Consider the following 18819-nt stretch of genomic DNA (forward strand, 5'->3'; position numbering starts at 1 on the left):
CGTTTTGTTCTTATGGAAGGGAGAGCGTTCCATTCTTAATGAGAGAGTGCAATGATTACAAACAAGTGAATGGACACTGTGCGTGCAAGTGTATGAGACTGAGAGATAGAGAGAGAAGAGAGATACGACACCAGAGACGTTGTAAAACCCTCCTCCAAAGGCCCCACTCTCGTCAGCGAGAGTGGTCTACTATTGATTGCACAAACTGGTACAAACTGAATGCATGTGACTGATGCAAGTCTAGGCTACGTCGACGACGACGACGGAGATGACGAGGCCGACACTAGGGCTGAAATCTGCAAGTGTGGAGCTGCTGTCCAAAAACGCTATGGGCTGAAATCTGTTGTTGCCAAAAACGCTATGGAAAACGCTGATTTTTCTGGTCTTTATGGCATAAAATCTGCATCTACTGTAACGCTGAAACTGATGATCTTTGGGCTGAATCTGTTGGTCTTTTAGGGCTGAATGTGCAGGTTGCTTCATTGCTGAAAAATGCTGCATGGCTGAGGTCTTATCTGCTGGAAACGCTAGGCCAGAAGTGGGCGATTTGGGGATTTTACTAACGCTAGGGCTGAGGGGTTTCTTGCGGTGAAGACCTGCTGAAAAACGCCAATGTCTGAGAGTTTGCTGGCGATGATGTCCAAAAACGCTAGGCTTGCTTGTTGGAGAAAACGCTAGGTTGATGGCTCTTCTTGCTTGGAGGGAAATCCACTAAGGGGTTCTTGCTTGAGAAGTTGCCTGTTGAGCTTGGCTCCTACTGCCTCTTCTGCCAAATAGTGCTAGCTCTAGTTTGCTTATATACAAACTTAGCAAAATTGCCCTACCTACTTTCCAACAAAAGTCACTTAAAAATAATAAGTGAAAAATGTCAAAAATAGGTAAAGTAGGCTAAATGCACTGGAAAATTTCCCTGAAGGATTCTGATGGATTCTGATGGAATGCTTATGATCATGTTGTGTGCAACCAGAGGATATGCATCTACACTAAGTAACTGGGCATGCACGGTCTACGAATAGACTCACAAAAGTGCCAGATCACTTCTAAATCTAGACTGATTGGACTGACTGAACCCTGATCATGATGTAGCTTGTCCACGGACGCATAGGGTTGGATGTGTCACGTGACAACATCGGATTGTAAGCACAGGCCAGGACATGTCCCTTATGTCATACGGAGGTTGAGACAGAGTTGCACTATGTATGCCATTGCCCAGATTACTATGAGATGCGAGGTTGCTTCCATTGCTTGTTCAGAGAGGGTTTTGGACCACTTTCTAGAGTCATGAGGTATGAGGACCAAAGATGTATGGGATTGTTCTTGCTAGAGCTACGAAGACACACAGAGAGCTTGTTGAGAGGAGAGGCTAGCTAGTCTCAAAGATGGATCACAGACTTCTTCTGTAGAGCGGACATTGTGCAACCAGAGGTGCAACGACCACAGTAGAGCTCATAGTCTCCTCACGCCAGTGGCACGTTGATCGACCAAGCAACTGAGCTGGGGAAATCTAGGCGCCCACAGCTGAGGAGGGCTACATAGCATCGACGGAGAGTACAGCAACGGATTCGGGTCACCGTGGCCCGATATGCACGACGCCCGGTCAGACTACTGACCATGGAGGAGATTGATGAGATCCGCCAGCGACCAATGATGGACTTCCTGTGATCCTCATGAGGGTTGTATATAGTGCTCACTCTTGTATCTGCCCTTGTACCACTTTTGTCTCAGCCTTGTATCAACCTTTGTATCAGATATTGTATGAGCCCCCCGCCCCCCCCCCCCCCCCCCTTACCCTTTTGTAGGTAGGGATTTTGGATTTTTTGGATTTTTTTTTTAGCACCCCACTTTTTATCTTTATCTTTTTGTACCTAGACATTGTACTAGACTCCACCATGTTGTAACTTTGTTGTCTCATAGATCATTTTGGCCTTCAAAAGACGTTAAATAGTATTCATCTCTCTCTCTCTACCATCGCACCTGCCTCCCCTGCCGTTTTACCCACAGTTGCGCCAACTGTGCACACTACCATCGCACCTGCACTTGCATATTGAAGTCTGCTCCATCACGGCAGGCAGCAGCACCCTCGTCCGTCAGCAATCCAACAGCTCTGCACCATCCCAATTGTCCAGCCTCCCCATCCAGCCATCCAACCCCACGCCATTAGCCAACCCAACATGGAGGGGTTGGGGTTGGAGTGACCTCCCCCCCACCTTCCCCCCCTCTCTTCTTCCTTCACTATTGGAGGTCGCCATGACTTCCATGGAGGACCAACTCAAGAAAATCGAGGCGGGGCTCCATGCCCTTGTGAAGGAGAACAAGACTAAGACGGACTCCACACTCACTCACATCAAGAACAAGCTATTGAAGAAAATGGAAGCAATGGAGAAGACCATCAAAAGCCTCGAGTTAGAGAATGCGAAACTCAAGGAGGAGATCATCTCCTTGAAGGAAGAAGTGGCCGCATCAAGAGAGCTCAAGGAAGAAGGAGAAATACAAGAAAAGAAGAAATCACCAAGGAGCTCACCAAAGCAATGGAGGTCAAGATGGAAGCCACCAAGGAGGGATGGGTGGATGTAGTCCGTAACAAAATCAAAAAGGAAGTGAAGGAGGAGAAGAAGCATGAAGAGACACTATGGATGCACGCCACCCTCGAAGAGAAGAAAATGCGAGAGGCCCGCATGCTTAATGTGCGGGTGAGCGGCATCAAGGAGGAGGGTGGGGCATCACCGGAGAGCGATGGGTGCACGTTGTGTGCCAAGTTGGGATACACAACAACCCCCTTCACTAAAGCATGGAGAGTAGGGAAAGACCCGCAAAAGAGGGTCCTCATGCTACAATTCAAGGACCTCATGAACAAGATTGCCTTCTTAAAAAAGAGGATCGCACTGAGAGGATTGGCGGGAGAGCCAATATACATTGATGAGGACCTCACCAAAACCCAAGTGGAGCATCAAAAGCTTTGCATGCCAAAAATCATGCAAGCAAGGAGGGAGGGTAAGAAGGCATTCTATCGGGATGGGCGGATCTTTGTGGATGGCAAACCCATCGCATAGGGATTCGCGGCCTATGAGACTATGGAGACCATCAAGGAAGCGGCACCTTCTGAGGTTACCATCGGGGTATGGAATTGTGATGGTTGTTTATGGACTCAGCCAGGACGTCTAGAGGAGGTGATGGAGGGGAGGGATATCATCATGCTCACAGACACATGAGCGCCAGGAGAGAGGTCTCCCACATGTTCGCGGCTATCATTGGGAGTCTTCATTTAGGAGGTCCACAGGGAGGCAGCCAGCATCACGGGGATCAGGAGGGATCGCCCTCCTAGTACGGAGAGAGCTACAGGACAGAGTCACACTGATGAGCAGGGACACAGAGGCCCGCTTCACAGAGGCCCACCATCTCTATGCATAGATGATGTTGTGCTTTGGGTAAGCACTTAGTGAGAGCATCTGCTGGATTTTGTGATGTATGGACCTTAACCAATGTAATAAGGCCATCCTCAAGCACTTCACGTATGAAGTGATACCGCACATCAATATGCTTTGTGCGTGCATGAAACATGGCGTTCTTTGCCAGACATATGGCACTCTGGCTATCACAACCAAGCATAGGTGCCTTGGCAGGCAAACCAAACTCACTGCATAGGCGTGCTAGCCAAATAGCTTCTTTGGAAGCCTCAGTGGCTGAAATATATTCAGCCTCTATCGTAGACAATGCAACAATCTTTTGCAATCTAGAACACCATGAAACAGCACCTCCCGCAAGAGTAAATACATAGCCACTTGTGGATTTCCGTGTATCCACATCACCAGCCATGTCAGAGTACAAAATCCTTTCAATTCCATTGGTCCTTTACCATAGCAGAGGCATTTGTTTTTAGTCTTTTTCAAGTACCTCATAATGGACTTCACTGCATCCCAATGCAACCTGCCTGGATTAGCCATAAACAGGCTCACGACTCCCACTGCATGGCTATGTCAGGCCTAGTAGCAACCATAGCATACATAAGTGAACCACAAGCTGAAGCATAAGGCACACTTTGCATGTCATTGGCTTCTTCCTTTGACTTGGGACAATCATCCTTGGAGATTTTGACATATGGCTGTAATGGCACACCAAGAGACTTTGCTTCAGCCATGTTAAATCTGTCCAGCACCTTTTCAATGTACTTTTCTTGCGACAAATACAATAGGCGCTTGTTTCTTTGCCGTGTAACACGCACTCCAAGTATATGTTCAACTGCCCCAAGATCTTTCATTGAAAACGCAGATTTCAGCTGCCCTTTAAGAGCATCAACAGTGCTTCTTTTCTTTGCAGCTATCAACATATTGTTTACATAGAGCACAAGAATGATAGGGCTGCGATCCTCATCACGTTTGGTATACAAACAATGGTCTGCATGGCTTCTTTTGTAACCATGTTTAAGCATGAAGCGATCAAACTTCTTGTACCACTGTCTACATGATTGTTTCAGCCCATACAAGCTTCTATTGAGCATACATACCAAATGTTCCTTACCGGGGATGACAAAGCCCTCGGGTTGCTTCATGTAAAGCTCTTCTTCCACATCACCATGCAAGAAAGCGGTATGTACATCCATTTGGTCCATTTCCAAATCGAGAGCAACCACAATGGCAAACAATACACGCAAAGTGGTCATCTTCACAACAGGAGAGAACACTTCCTGAAAGTCTATGCCCTTGGTTTGAACATATCCCTTTGCCACAAGCCTTGCCTTATACTTGGGTTTTGCATCAACAGTTTTGATTTTCTACACCCATTTGTTAGGAATAGCCTTCCTTCCTTCGGGCAATTCAACCAAATGCCAAGTATGATTAGCATGCAAGGCTTTAATCTCTTCCTGCATAGCAATCTCCCACTTGTCTCTGTGCTCACATGTCTTTGCCTCTCTATACGTAAGAGGCTCTCCCTCATCCGTCAACATAATGTAATGCAAAGAGGGGCCATATCGACTCACAGGCCGTCTTTGACGAGTAGACCGCCTCACCCAATGATCCACATTATCCGGCAATGGGTTTACATCAGGTGGCACGACAAAATCATCAACAATGAGCTGCTGTACATCATTTTCAGCACCATTTTCAGCATTGTTTCTTGGCTGCAAATGCCCTTCAAGAGCCTCAATTTGCTATCCAACATCATCTGGCTCAAACACCACTGGATCATCTACATTTTCAGCCATTTGTGGTGCATTCTAAGGGTCAAAATTAGGCCTATCAGGTGGCTGGTCATGTTGAAATTTCACCCTTTTATGGTCATGCTTTGAGGCACAATTGTTTTGAAGCAGCCTTGCCTCATTAAAAACAACATCCCGGCTGCGTACAACCCTTTTGAGCTGAGATAACCAAATCCTGTAACCCATTTCGCCTTCTTCACCATATCCCATGAAGAGGCCTTTAATGGACTTCGCATCTAGTTTACTCCTCAACTCAGGTCTAACATGCACAAAAGCTTCGCAACCAAAAATGCGTAAGTGATCATATGAAGCAGGCTTGCCAGACCAAACCTCTTCAAGGATGTCACCTTTCAAAGACATGTGAGGGGATCGATTGCATATATGCACTACAGTTTTCAAAGCTTCTCCCCAAAATCCATGAGAGAGATTAGCTGTGGACAGCATGCATCTCACCCTTTCACAAAGTGTCCTATTGAATCTTTCAGCCACACCATTAGAAGAGGGGCTGTATGGCACAGTAAGCTCCCTCTTAATGCCCAAATTTTCACAAAACTTGTTAAATTCAGCACTTGTGTACTCCCCCCCATTGTCTGTACGCAAGCATTTTAGCTTTCTACCAGTTTGGGTGGTCACAAATGCATGAAATCTCTTAAACGCAACAAAGGCTTCATCCTTAGACCTAAGCAAATAAACCCAAATTTTCCTAGAATGATCATCAACAAAGGAGACAAAATAACATGCACCACCCATAGACTTAGTAGGCATGCTACATACATCAGAATGTACAAGGTCAAGCACACAAGATTTACGAGAGACACCACAGTAATAAGAACGCTTTACTTGCTTGCCATATTGACATTCATTACAAAAGTCAAGCTTTGTGCCTTTAGCATCAAGCTTGTTCAAAGTACAAAGCTTAGAAAGGCCCTTTTGGCTCATATGGCCAAGCCTCTTGTGCCACAACTCCGTGTGAGAGTTAATTTTAGCCAATGCATTAAACTTGCTCAACACGGCCTTTCCATGCATGCAGTAAAGTGTCCCTTTCTTTGTGCCCTTTACAATCAGCCTTGAGCCTTTGGTCATTTTCCATGATCCTCTCTCAAACAAGATGTTGTAACCATGCATATCCATCTGACCAACAGAAAGCAGACTCTTCTTGATTCCCGGCAAATATCTAACATCATGCAAGACAAGCTCATTCGTGCCATCTATGGAGAGATGCACGGTGCCAATATCCTCAATGGAACATGCATGATTGTTTCCAAGGTATACATGGCCACGCTTGCCCGCATCAAAAGTAGAGAAACACTCCTTGATAGGAGTCACATGAAATGAAGTACCGGAATCAACAATCCAAGTCTGGGACAATGTATCATTGACAGTCAACAAAGCATCAATAAGATCACTCTTGGTGATCTGCATGTCCTGTGAATGAACATTTAGAGAGGCATCAAAGTCATAAGCATCATCATCTGACAAAGTGGCACACAAAATGTCCTCTACATCTAACAGCTCCTTAATCACGACACTAGAAGCCACATTGGCCTTCTCTTTGTCCTTTGAGCTATCCTGTGCATCTGCCTTGACTTCCTTCTACTCTTTCTTTTTGTCTCCGCCATTCTTTTTCCTTTCTAACTCAGCTTTATAGTACCTGCAATCGGGTTTCTTGTGACCTTTCCTGCCACATTGATAGCAAGTCACATCACCCTTGCTTTTGCTTGCATTTCCCCTTTCTTTACTCTTACTCTTACTCCTTTGTGCATAAGCATTCTTCTTTTCTGTCCTGCCTCTAACCATGTTGGCAGAGCTGCCTCCCTCTCCACTTGCTTTCCTTCATTCAAGATAGAACCCCTAACACCATCAAAGGTCAAATTGGGGTTATTGGACAACGAAACCACCAAAGTTTCCCATGACTCATGTAAGGTCATAAGCAAGAAGATAGCTTTCAGCTTATCATCAAAAGGGGGTAAGCCAGAATCTTGTAACTGCGACAAAGTACCTGCGAATGATGACAAGTGCTCTCCCGCGCTCTTGGACTCATCTAGTTGCATGCCAACAAGTTTTCACATCAAGTGCACCTGGTTGACAGGCGTATTTTCAAACATTCCCTTTAACTTCTCCCACACATCAAAAGCAGTCGTGAGACCTTTCACATCAATGACGATCTCATCGGTCATGGCCATTTTAATGTTTGTAACGGCCTTTCTGTTCATGCTAACCCATGCTTCATCCGTCATAGTATATGGCTTTACTTGTTCAAGTGCCCCTTTGCAATCCTTAAGAAATAGGATTCCTTGAATCCTGTCTTTCCAAAGATCAAAACCTGTTCCATCGAACCTCCTAATCTCGAAGAGGTTCTTCACATCCGAAGAAGATGAGGCCATAGTTGCACGAAATAAGAGGGATAATACGCTGAATTTTTGGGCAAAATGCGCAAAAGTCGGAATATAGCCTCACAGAGATGTGCCCTACAGCTCCAAATGGTCACAGGAGCAATTTAGGGCAAAATAGGACGATTTGGGCACAAATTTCAATTTCTGAAATTTATGCGCAGGAAATTTCAACGAGCGAATTTGTGCTTCAAAACAACAAATTTAGTTGTTTTTAACTTCAGAAGACATACATAAGGCTAATACACAGCCTTTAGAAGCATGTAAGCGCAAAAGCCCCAATTTGTAGCATCAAAATTGCATGAAATTGAGCCACAGATGGTCATACATCGACAAAATTTGTCAAATGTGCGTAGATTGCATCTATTTGCACTTTCCCCAATGTAATCGCACCATAAAAACACTTGCAAAAACCTGCGTAAATCTGAAATTTGCTTAAAACACCTGTTTTAGGGCTTGTTTTTCGGCAATTTCAGGGTTTTCGGGTAGCGGGGACCTAGCAAAAGTATTCCCACGCCTTAATACATCATTTGCAAAACCTGTATTTTGCTGTCATAACCTGTAATTTCCTATTTTTGACCTAATTTCAGTCTGTTTTATGTCAATTTTGGTTGCCGAGAGCTCTCTAGTGTCCGGGGACGAGTCCTTTGGCGACGAAATTACAAAAACTCGCGTGAAAACTAACCATGCCTTTCTCAACTAACTCATGCACTTGCCGCATAATCTCCTCTTGTTGAGCTTGAGAAACTCTATAAGGAGGTTTGTTAGGCGGTGAACTTCCTGGAAGAAGTTCAATTGCATGGTCATCATTATCTCGTTTAGGAGGTAGCTCACAAGGGATGTCGTCAATAAAAACATCTTGAAACCCCTTGAGAAAATTGGATAACTCTAATTCCTTTTGGTTGCTTGTATTTTATTTTGTTAAAGCATTAGGTTCATTTTGAGAATCTTTAACAAAAATCATGTACACGGAAATAGAGCTCTTTATTGACTTGTTGAAAGTTGGGGTATGTACAATGGGGATAGTGTTACCCATTTCCTTAGCATCTATATACATGTCTTTTTCCATGAACTTAAAGGAGATTCTCCGTACTTGACCTTCTTGGCTGAAATTCAACGTTTGCAGGTTTGGGGGCAAACCCTAATCGGGCTCTTATACCAGTTGATGAGCGCGCGGCGGTGTGTGCAAGTGAAAGAGCACGCGAGAATGTGCAGGGAGTGCACCTTGGAGAGGAGCTGTGCAGAAGGCAAGGAGGGCGCTAGCAGATCGAAAGAGGGAAAGAGAGAGCACGAGAGAGAGAGCACGTAAGTTCTTCAAGGGGATAAGTGAGTGAGTTTGTAAAAACTCACTATCCCTTTTATTATTGTATAAGGACCAATTTAATAAGTTAGTGGCCAAGTTCACAAAGGTTAGTAACCTTTAAAATGTACATTAAAGGGGGCCATTTGGGCCTTTAACCCAACAATTGAGAGCCACACCGAGATGCGGTTTGGTGGCGTTGGTGCAGAACGGATTCTGTTTTGGTTGACACCGGAGGATTGGAGGCAGGAGATACAGGCAAGATGGCACAGACAGATTGGTCTGGCCTTTCCTCTTCTTCGAGGATCTTCACAGCGGAGACTGCTCAGTCTGGCTTCCCTTCTTCATACAGGATGATTACAGTGCAGACAACTTGGTCTGACCACACCTCTTCTCAAAGGCCCTTCACAGCGCAGACTGTTGAGTCTGGCTTTCCCCTCATCTTGAATTACCCTACCTGCAGATAGGACACCATCCAGTGGTGGTCCGTGCGGTCTATCGGTGACTGCTGCAGCTTAGGGTAGCTTCTACATTGCATACTGCATAGTCTGGCTTTCCTTGATTCGGAGGACGTTTACAGTGCAGATTGCTACATCTGGCCTTCCTGGAGTTTTACACAACTTAGCCACCTGGCCACATTGGGTTAGAAGTTCAGGCATTGACAGGCTTCTGGTCATTCTCATGACAGTTCCTGGGTTTTCCCATTTTCTCCAAACGGTTTGACTACAAACACCACAGATCCTATTGGGCATGACACTCACATGTCTATTGGCACTTTTCTTTCACAACAAGGAATTGCTTTCACACTTAAGTCGAGACCAGCACACTGCATTGGCGGAGTACAGCAGTTTGCTACACTACTAGTGACGGCACTTTACCATGGAGATCTCTCAGAGGTTGTGACACCCCATACTGCTACACACGTCGCAACAGACATCTTCATTTTTTGCCTCACATCTTCGGCTTCATGCGGTTTATTCAGCATCAGGTGTTGAGAGGGGGTGTTAGACTTACACCACTCTGCTGCTTCACAGGTCCAGGGCATGCATGTATGGCTAGTGTGCCTCTGGACTGGCCACCCTTTGTGTAACAGACGTGGACACTCCAAGTCGAGATTCTACCGCGACACCACAAGAATTCACTTCAAAACAGTTCATAATTCACACTTGATTCGACACTTGCCCAGCAGAGTTCCGTGCCTAGAGATATTGGCCCGAAAGACTGGCACCCCTTTCGGTATTTCTTTTTGTATTAATCTGCAACTCAAAGTACAAGTGAGTGGGAGGCTCTCACTCTCATACTCTGCGTCCAAATGCTCTGAGAAGTGGGAGGCCTGCACACTTATTTAAAGGTTACAAGGGATGCCAAAAGCAGAGCCCCAATAGCTTCAAAGTTAAAAGCCCTCAAAAATAAAGCAAGACTCTCTCTCTCTCTCTCTCTCTCTCTCTCTCTCTCTCTCTCTCTCTCTCACTTTGCTTGTAAAAATTAAAGCAACTAATAAAAACTCTCTCTCTCTCTCCTTGCGTAGAGTTTTACGTAAGCCAAAAGCCGGAATTAACGTAGCCAAAAAGCAGCCCCTTTTCCGTACGTTTTCCGCCAAATCAGCCTGGCGCGTTTTCAGCCGGATGTTGCGTCGCAAATGGGGGGAGTCCGTACACTACTGCCACGTCAACGTTTCATCGGAATTTTCGGGCCTACCTGCCACTTCAGCACTGCAGCCAGCCAGGGCGGGGTGTGTACAATCTGCAATCCTAGTATGCCACGTCACTAGTTTGTGACATACATTTCGTCTATCAGCTCCTGCACTTAAACAAGTCAAGAACAAATCAGTATCATATTATCGGGAATTCCAGTTCATAAAGTCATAATTGTCTAGTGTCCCTTTTCCCCGGTCGGAAAAGAGCCATAAGTTGAAACAACTTTAAAAGTCATTTTATCAGCTAAACATTTGTGCGGGTGGCCATACATGATGCCACATCATCATTTTAGAATTTCTTGGCTTCTGTCAAGCACATGGTTCACATATTCAAAACTTTGCACATATTGCCACACCCTTGTCTGAAATGTCCAAAGGTGTCAAGACTCGCCGTCGGCGCATATTTTTGACCGAGGCGGCCAAGAGTGCTTCTTGTTGCTTGCAAAAGGAATGAAGACGTGACTTAAGTATGCAAAGCCATTGTACCTAAGGGGAAACGGTCAGCTCTAGTCAACAGCCAAGTCCCAAGTAACCAGAATAATTATTTGTCCTTAATCACAAACCAGCCAAAATTAATCTAATGAGAAATTGGCTTAACATCGAGGACTTAATTTTTTTTCCTATGGTCCATTTGTACTTAACGACACCAAGAAGTACCATGCTAAAACATTTCCACCTTATCTTCAGATACAACTACTTGACCATACCATCCCATAGGATTTCCCTATAGTAGCTATGTGTGAAAAGACAAATTTCTTGTGAAGACTAGCAAAGACTAAAAAATGGGTGATTACCTTTGCTTATGGCAATTGGGAGCTGCAAATAATCAAAGGCTTCAAGCCTGAGCTCTAAGCTCTCCAGCTGAGCGACACCTGATAAGAGTATTGATTATCATTAGATCAAATTACATTGCACCTATTGCTTTCAGCAATCAACACAAGTTGACCTCAGCAAATTCACTACTCCGTAACACAGCGAGAAAAATTTGTAAGGTTGGAAGCTGATCTCGTAATACCCTCTATGTCAATACCCACAAAACCCACGCTATACCAGGGCATCATTGATATATCTGAGTGGTGTTCTTGTTTTTCTGTGCGCGTACGTGTGTGTCTGTGCGTGTGTGTGTGTGTGTGTGTGTGTGTGTGTGTGAGAGAGAGAGAGAGAGAGGTACCGTTCCACAGCCCCAGCCGGAACTGTTCGGGGTGGATTCCTTGGACATAGTTACTGAGATAGTCTGCAAGTAGCTGGGAGACAAAGCCCTCTAACATGCTCGCCATGGGGAGCCTCATTCTTCCTCCGCCCAAGTTCTCGGTTACATTTCAAAGATCTTCCTCACACGAAATGTAGAGAATCCACCACCCATGAAGTGAAGAACGAAAAACGAAAAAAAATGTCTGGATTGTATACTCGAAGTGTGCATTGTATGGAAGTAGATTGAAATACCAGTCTTTAGTACATTTTTTCAAGCCTAAAATTGAACTAACGCATCGTAGACAAATTGAGGGAATATTTGGTTGGCCTTCTATCATTCGTTTAAACTTTAAAGCAAGACCAATGGGGTGGGTGGGTGGGTGTGTGTGTGTTGCAAAACAGGTTAGTCAAAGACTACAACACTTAGTTGATTCCCAGTCCCTGTTTGACTCCGAAATGATGGAGCTATGTGAAGCTAATGTATGCATTCAACAAAATGATAAGTGGAAAATTAGGCACACGCGTGCATGTCAACAACAGGCTTTTATGGATAAAGGTTGTGCTTCGAAGAAATTTTTTAAGCATTTGCATCATTCAAGGGTCTCACAATCTATTAAGCGGGTTATGCTTCCCTCGTGTGCTTGGACTTTTTCGAAGGAGGAACTTACTGAGGTTATGGTTTCACATTATTGTCAGGTGTTTGCAGCCCCATCTCAGCCATCTTCGGCAGCTTGTCAAGCGCGTCAATTGTTGCTTTCTCATGTTCGTCCGATCATGTCTTCACAGGAGGCACAATGCCTTCAGGATCCTTTTTCTGCTTCTGAATTGCATGGTGCCGTGCTTGCATTGGGCCGCTGGAGATCTCCCGATTGGGATGGACTTACTATGGAATTTTTCCTTTCCTTTTGAGACAATCTTAAACAGCCCCTACTTTTCATGTTAAATGCGGCATGGGAGAAACAGGATCTGCCAGTATCATGGAAAGAGGGTTTACTTAAATTGTTGCCCAAGCAAGCGCTCTGTGAGCAATTCTCTTATTGGCGGCCCATAACTTTGATGCCGGTGGTTTACAAGATATTGGCTCAAATGTTGGTCCATCGCATTAAGGACTATTTGTTTACAGGACTTCATCGGGCTCAGTATGGTTTTATTCCTCGACGTCAAATCGTGGATAATTTGGCTAATGTTATGATTGGCATGGAGTATGCTAAGTACATGCAACAGGATGTGTTGGTTATGCAAGTTGATATTGAAAAGGCCTTTGACACTGTGCAATGGGACTTCATTGTTGCCACAATGAGGTGTCTAGGATTTGGTCCTAAATTGGCCAATGTGGTTTATTTCTTGTATGCTTGTAGCACGTCTTCGGGGATCCTGGAAGGGGATATATTAATTGACAAAATCGTGACCGCTTGGTTGTTCGGTTAGGCAAGGTTTCCCCCTTAGCGCTTTGTTGTATGCTATTGCCACTCACCCTATGTTGATGTATCTTGATCACTTGACCTCTGCACAGCGTCTTCATGGTTTACAATTACCATCAGGTCATTCATTTATTGGATAGGCTTATGCGGATGACTCGTTGTTTATGCCCCGCAATCAATAGAGCGATGTTCAAGTGATTATGGAAGCTTTGGAATTGTTTGTGATTGCGGCTGATCTTAAAGTCAACTTTTGTAAACCAAAGCTTCTGCCACTTCGTTCTTGTGATTGGCATGTTCTGTTGTGGCCAAGAGAGATTGTTCCTCCAAATGTGATCACCAAGCATTTGGGTTATCCAATTGGATGGAACATCACCCACACGCAAAAAGTGGACTGGGTTATGCAACGCTTGAATGTTGAATTGTATTATTGGAAGCTTTCTACTTGGCCACTCCATGTTCGCTTGAGAATCGTTCAGAGTATCCTCATGGCATATGTTCAGTTCTTTTTACCATTGTTGCACTGGCCTCGCCAGTGTCTTGATTCTCTCATGTCGGCCATTTTGTCTCATTTGTGGCGAACTCATGCTCACAAAAAGGCATGCGTCTGATGTCAATGTCGAAACTTTGTACACCAAAGCGCTTTGGTGGTCTGAATCTTTTGGACCTACGTAGGCATGTCCTCGCTAGGAAGGCTATGCTATTGCCTACACTTACGCAACAATCTCAGCCTTGGACTCTTATGTTTGCACACTTGAGCCAGCATGTGGTTACGTCCTCATTTGGTCATTGGCAATCATCTTTTTGGGAGGTGGTGATTGGTAAGACGGATGGCCATATTCTTGGATGCCCGCTTGCTTCCACCTTGCTCTCTGCCTGGTAACAGGTTACGAATCACCTATCGTGGAATGCTCGGACTCAAGGAAATTCACTTCGCTTGGAGAGTCTTCATTTGAGCCGGGCCTTTTCTCTTACTTTGGTTGACCGCTCGCCTCGCCAAGAGTATTTTCTCTCATGCCATGACATTCGAATGGTTGAGGATGTGGTGGATGCAGATGGTTTCACTTTGGAGTTCCCATTTGTCGCTCGCCGCTTTGGATTGGGCATGCATTGTCGCCAGTTCTTGAGAAAATTGCAGCAAATGCTGGTCAGTTTTTTGCTCGTTTCACCTTTGTCAGATGGTGATCACATGTCTGACTGGAATCTTCGGGAAATGCCCTTTCAAGATATTTCTACCGATCGGGCATATGCTCTTCTTTTGCCGCAACCATGGCTTGATGATCATTGCAATGCTCTTTGGCACATGCATAAATCCGATATTTGATGGAGAAGGCTTCTATCTGCATTATGGAAAAGCCATTTGCCACTGTAGGAGCGTTTGTTTCTTTGTCATTGTTTATTTGGTGTGCTCCCAGTGGCTACCTTTCTTAGGATGCGCCATATCCGCCCATCATCCTGTGTCCGTTGCTCATCTGTCGAAGAGGATGTCTGTCACCTCTTGTGGGAATGTTGTATTACTCGAGATTTTCTTCGTCGGGTATCTGCGTGTATGCGGCTCCATTTTCCCACGACGGTCTTCCATAAATGGTTTTGGGCTTTTGGTATCTTCTCACCGACATTGCAACGCTTTGCACTCTTCTTTATGTGGGTCAGGTTTTGGGCTTACTGGAGCCTGTGGCGACAGCGTAAAGGCTATATGTTCCATCGCATTCATGCTGATCCCCTGCCTTTCTTCAAACTTTCTCTTAGGTAGTCTTTACGGTTCACTTTGGAAGTTGGTGATATCACTGCAGAGATACATTAGCTTTCTTATGAATGCTTTTAGTTGTTTTGTACAGCCGAACACTTTTGTGTTCCTTCTCTTGTACTTCATCTTTTTGGTGGGTTTTCCTCTCTTTGAGGTTTCCCACAGATAGATAAATCAAATTGATTTACAAAATAATAAAAAAATGTGTGTGTGTGTGTGTGTGTGTGAGAGAGAGAGAGAGAGAGAGAGTGAGTTGACAAGTTTCTATCTCCCCAACTAGGGCACCAAATGTAAGTTTGTGTCCAAAAAAAAAGAGAGAACAATGCAATGATTTTTCAAGATGTAAAAAGTCGAAGATCATGGCTATTGTTTTAAAAATAGCAAAATGGACTTTTTAGACCGCATTCTCTTTCTCTTTCTCTTTTTGGCCTGCCCCAAAGGGGTAAGGCCTTAGTGATGCCTTCCCTTTTTCATTAGGAAAAAGGGAAGATTTTTTTTAATACATAATCTTTTGATTGGTTGATGGAAATAGAAGACACTCATTACACATACAGGCACTCTGTTCAAGGATTGAGGACTTAACTGAATCTATGCTGGAAAATCTCTTTTAATTAGCCATTGAATCTAGATATACTAGAAATTTCAAAGTAAAATTGGATGCGCCGTCGCCATCACCTAAGATCTCTACACAACATCCCTCCTCGCCATGCCTCAATGTAAACTTCTCATTCACAAGGAGCCTTCTTGATGCACAGTAGCTCGCATGAAATTTGCTTCTAGCAGGCTTGCAGCCCTGTCCAAGCTCAGGTCATAACCCTCCTCTGCAATCTCGGTTGCAATGGTGGTTAGCACCAGATGCACATGTTGGTGCTTGCATAATGTAGCATGCTCTTGAGAGAAAAACATAATACACGTCGTTGTAGAAGAATAAAGGCATGTGGCAACATCGCACGTGTGAAAACACACACACACACACACACAGGGCTGTAGTGTTCGGACACCCTATCACCTACAACGGATGTTGTATTATTTACTTGTAGAGTCAGGTACCGGGCTTTTTGGTCCAATAGGAAAAGGGTAAGAGTGATCGCCGATGCGAGGCACACTCTAACTGGAACATTCAAGGGATTAGTTGGCTAAGCATGGGCGCCCAAGTGTGAATGGGGTGAGCTCATATAAAAGTCAACTAAACCTAAAATTCACTCATTCTCTCATTTGTGCAATTGAAGAGTGCTCTTGCTCCATCTCCATCTTCTTCTTCTTCATCTCCTTGTGTGTGTGTGTGTGTGTGTGTGTGTGTATGCATGAGAGAGAGAGAGAGGGAGAGAGAGAGAGAGAGAGAGAGTGTGTGCGATCGAGCATTGCGACGACGGCACAACGGCAGTGAAGCGGTTGAGCGCGGCGTAGCTGCGTCTCCTTCTTCTTCACGGCGAGGAATCCTCCACAAAGCAAGGAGTGACACACCATCGTCATCTTTGAGCTTATTAGTTTAGGCTTTTTGTGTGCTTGGAGCCATTTGTGGCTCACACACGATGTATCGACAAGTTCCTTGCATTGACACGTGCGACATACGCGCACATTTTTGGCGTCGTAGCCGGGGAATGCCATACACTAAGCTTGAATGGCACTCTGTGCTTCTTTTGTGGTGCAATTTCAATTGTAGGAAAGGTAAGGAAGGAGGATGTGTGTGTTGAGAAGAAGGATTTTGTGTTATACTGTGTATTTTTTTTGTTAATGGAGTTTTCAAAGGTACTGTGTTTATTCTCTGTGTATTAAGGTTGTTAGTTTTCTTTGTTAATGGAGTTTTCAAAGGTACTCTGTTTATTCTCTGTGTATTAAGGTTGTTAGTTTTCTGTGTACAGTAAGTAGGAAGTAGATATGTGAGAGCTAATAGAGTGTGTTAGTGTGTAACAGTAGGTGTATTAGTTAGAAGTAGGTAGATAGAGTGTGTGTGCTCTCGTGCCGGCCGCGACGACCTTATCCTTTATTAAAATAATAATAATAATAATAAAATTTAAAGGTAGGATCGGGATCGGGAATATCTCCCAGATCCAAGCCCAAGCTCACGCTCAGGCCTAGGCCTCAGTCGCCTTTTAAAATTACGAATTTTAGCTTCACACGTAGCTAAAAATCAATTTTTTGAGGACCAACGGAACTTCAGATACCCAAAAATTGTGTTGTAAAGCACATAGCGACCCTCTAAGTGATACGCTCGTTTCGAGTTATCACACACTTTAATCAAAAAAATCAAACATTAAAAAAATTTAAAAACGTAAAAAACACGAGTGAAAACGGACTCTTAAAAAAGGTGAGCGGTTAACCTTCGAGGTTATTCATGGATGCTTGTAGGGTGCCAAAGGCACATGCATCTGCGCTCTGGTTGTGTGCTAGGAGACGGAGCAACTAGAGAGAATTTCGACTTACGTGAGTTCTCAATATCCACCTACCTTAGGTTCGGGCCCTCGGCGGGGACCCAAGGTAGTACAAACCAAGACCCGAACATAGCGGCTAGTGACTCTTCCTCTGACTATGACGTCATGGAGGGTTTCCCAATGCCTAATCCTGACAGCTCAAGCCAAGACATGCATGCCATGGGCCCGCGGTCCGGGCCGAGCGTGCTTAGCCGCCTGAAGGAAACCTTTAGTAGAGCCACTCACTCCGAACATGGAGCTAATGATGTAAATGAGGGGGTGAGAAAGTAAATTCTCCATTCATGACCAATGTAGACCCTATACCGTTAGAGAATGTGCACGTGAATACTTCATTCACTGCACCTCCTGACTCTTCAGAGTTATTTCCCTCCGAGGTCATATTACCCGATGGTAGAAGCCTTGCCGAAGTGCAAGAGGTTGAGCGATATATCATTACGGCTAGGGAAAAGAAAGTCGAGAGCTTACGTAAGGCGGAGCAACGAAGAGAGTTAAAAGCGAAAACCCCTATGTCAATATCCTTGCTAAGAGAGCAATCGAGTGCTCCTCACTTAGCAACCGCTAAGGGCCAACCCCTAGAAAGCAACATTGCATCTAGCTCAAAGGACACCCCTAGCACCTCAATCCTAGATAGAGTGTTCCTAAATGAGAACTGGGAGTACGAACTACAAACGGAAACTCTGACTGACCTATATACAAGTCACACCTATCACGTGGGTTAGTTAGATGTCCTACAATCCACAATGGGCGCTACTAGTGTGGAGGATCAACAACAAAGTGTTTGTGAGGTCATCCATAGGGTTATCGAGTTAGAGAGACAGAACAAGGGGATCAACATGCCTTCAACGGGTCTCATGAGATTCTTGGATATAGGAAAGGCTAAACAACCGACTATCGCAAATGGAGACTCCCTCGGTAAGTCCGATGGATCCTCCATATATTGTTTCTCCAGGGGTCTCGGTGCAATCTGAGCCCACAAGTGATAGCTTTACCTTTCCAAGTCTAGCTCATCTTTCCCTTGATGACACCACGGCTACCATGCCTACCTCAATGATGGGCATGCCGAGAAACATGCCATGGACCTCATTTGTTAGTAAAGCACCACTACATGGTAGCTCAATGCCTGCAATAGTACTTACAAGTGTGTGCCAATCGTATGCACCCATGGGTCCTCGTACTCATGTAGTCCCTACTCCTCCCATTGTTTCAACTACCTATGCTCCACAACCACAACACCCAAGCTCTTATTTTCATGGGACTATACCGGCTAGCATTAGCATGTCACATCCGACGTCTTCTATGCCGAGGTCCACACATATGAAATATGGACCACCACATGGCACAACATCGTACCCAACATGGAACCCAAGGGCTTCCTATGCGCCAAGCCCAATTCCAATACCTACTCCACATGTAGTTTCTGGAGCGCCTCCACCCACGGTGCCTGCTCACTT

The 18819-nt window shown here is 44.8% G+C and overlaps 1 protein-coding gene across 4 annotated transcripts in view; it reads right to left on the reverse strand.

Moving 5' to 3' along the window:
- The window catches only part of LOC147447386 (vacuolar protein sorting-associated protein, putative (DUF1162)), a 150823-nt gene extending 138866 nt beyond the window's left edge, over positions 1–11957 (reverse strand). Inside the window, exons 1-2 of one of the 4 annotated variants that reach the window (XM_086523198.1) lie at positions 11752–11957; positions 11375–11452 (exon numbers count right to left, since the gene is read on the reverse strand). In XM_086523198.1, the coding sequence (XP_086379324.1) occupies positions 11375–11452; positions 11752–11869 (196 nt within the window). In that variant the 5' untranslated portion in view covers positions 11870–11957. Of the gene's footprint in view, positions 1–11374; positions 11453–11751 lie in introns of those variants that run through there. The other 3 variants (XM_086523201.1, XM_086523199.1, XM_086523200.1) reach the window with 3 other exon arrangements.
- Between the last annotated feature and the right edge of the window lie 6862 nt (positions 11958–18819).

Source organism: Adiantum capillus-veneris, chromosome 11, assembly GCF_014529385.1.
Source record: "Adiantum capillus-veneris isolate H3 chromosome 11, ASM1452938v2, whole genome shotgun sequence".
NCBI lineage: Eukaryota > Viridiplantae > Streptophyta > Polypodiopsida > Polypodiales > Pteridaceae > Adiantum > Adiantum capillus-veneris.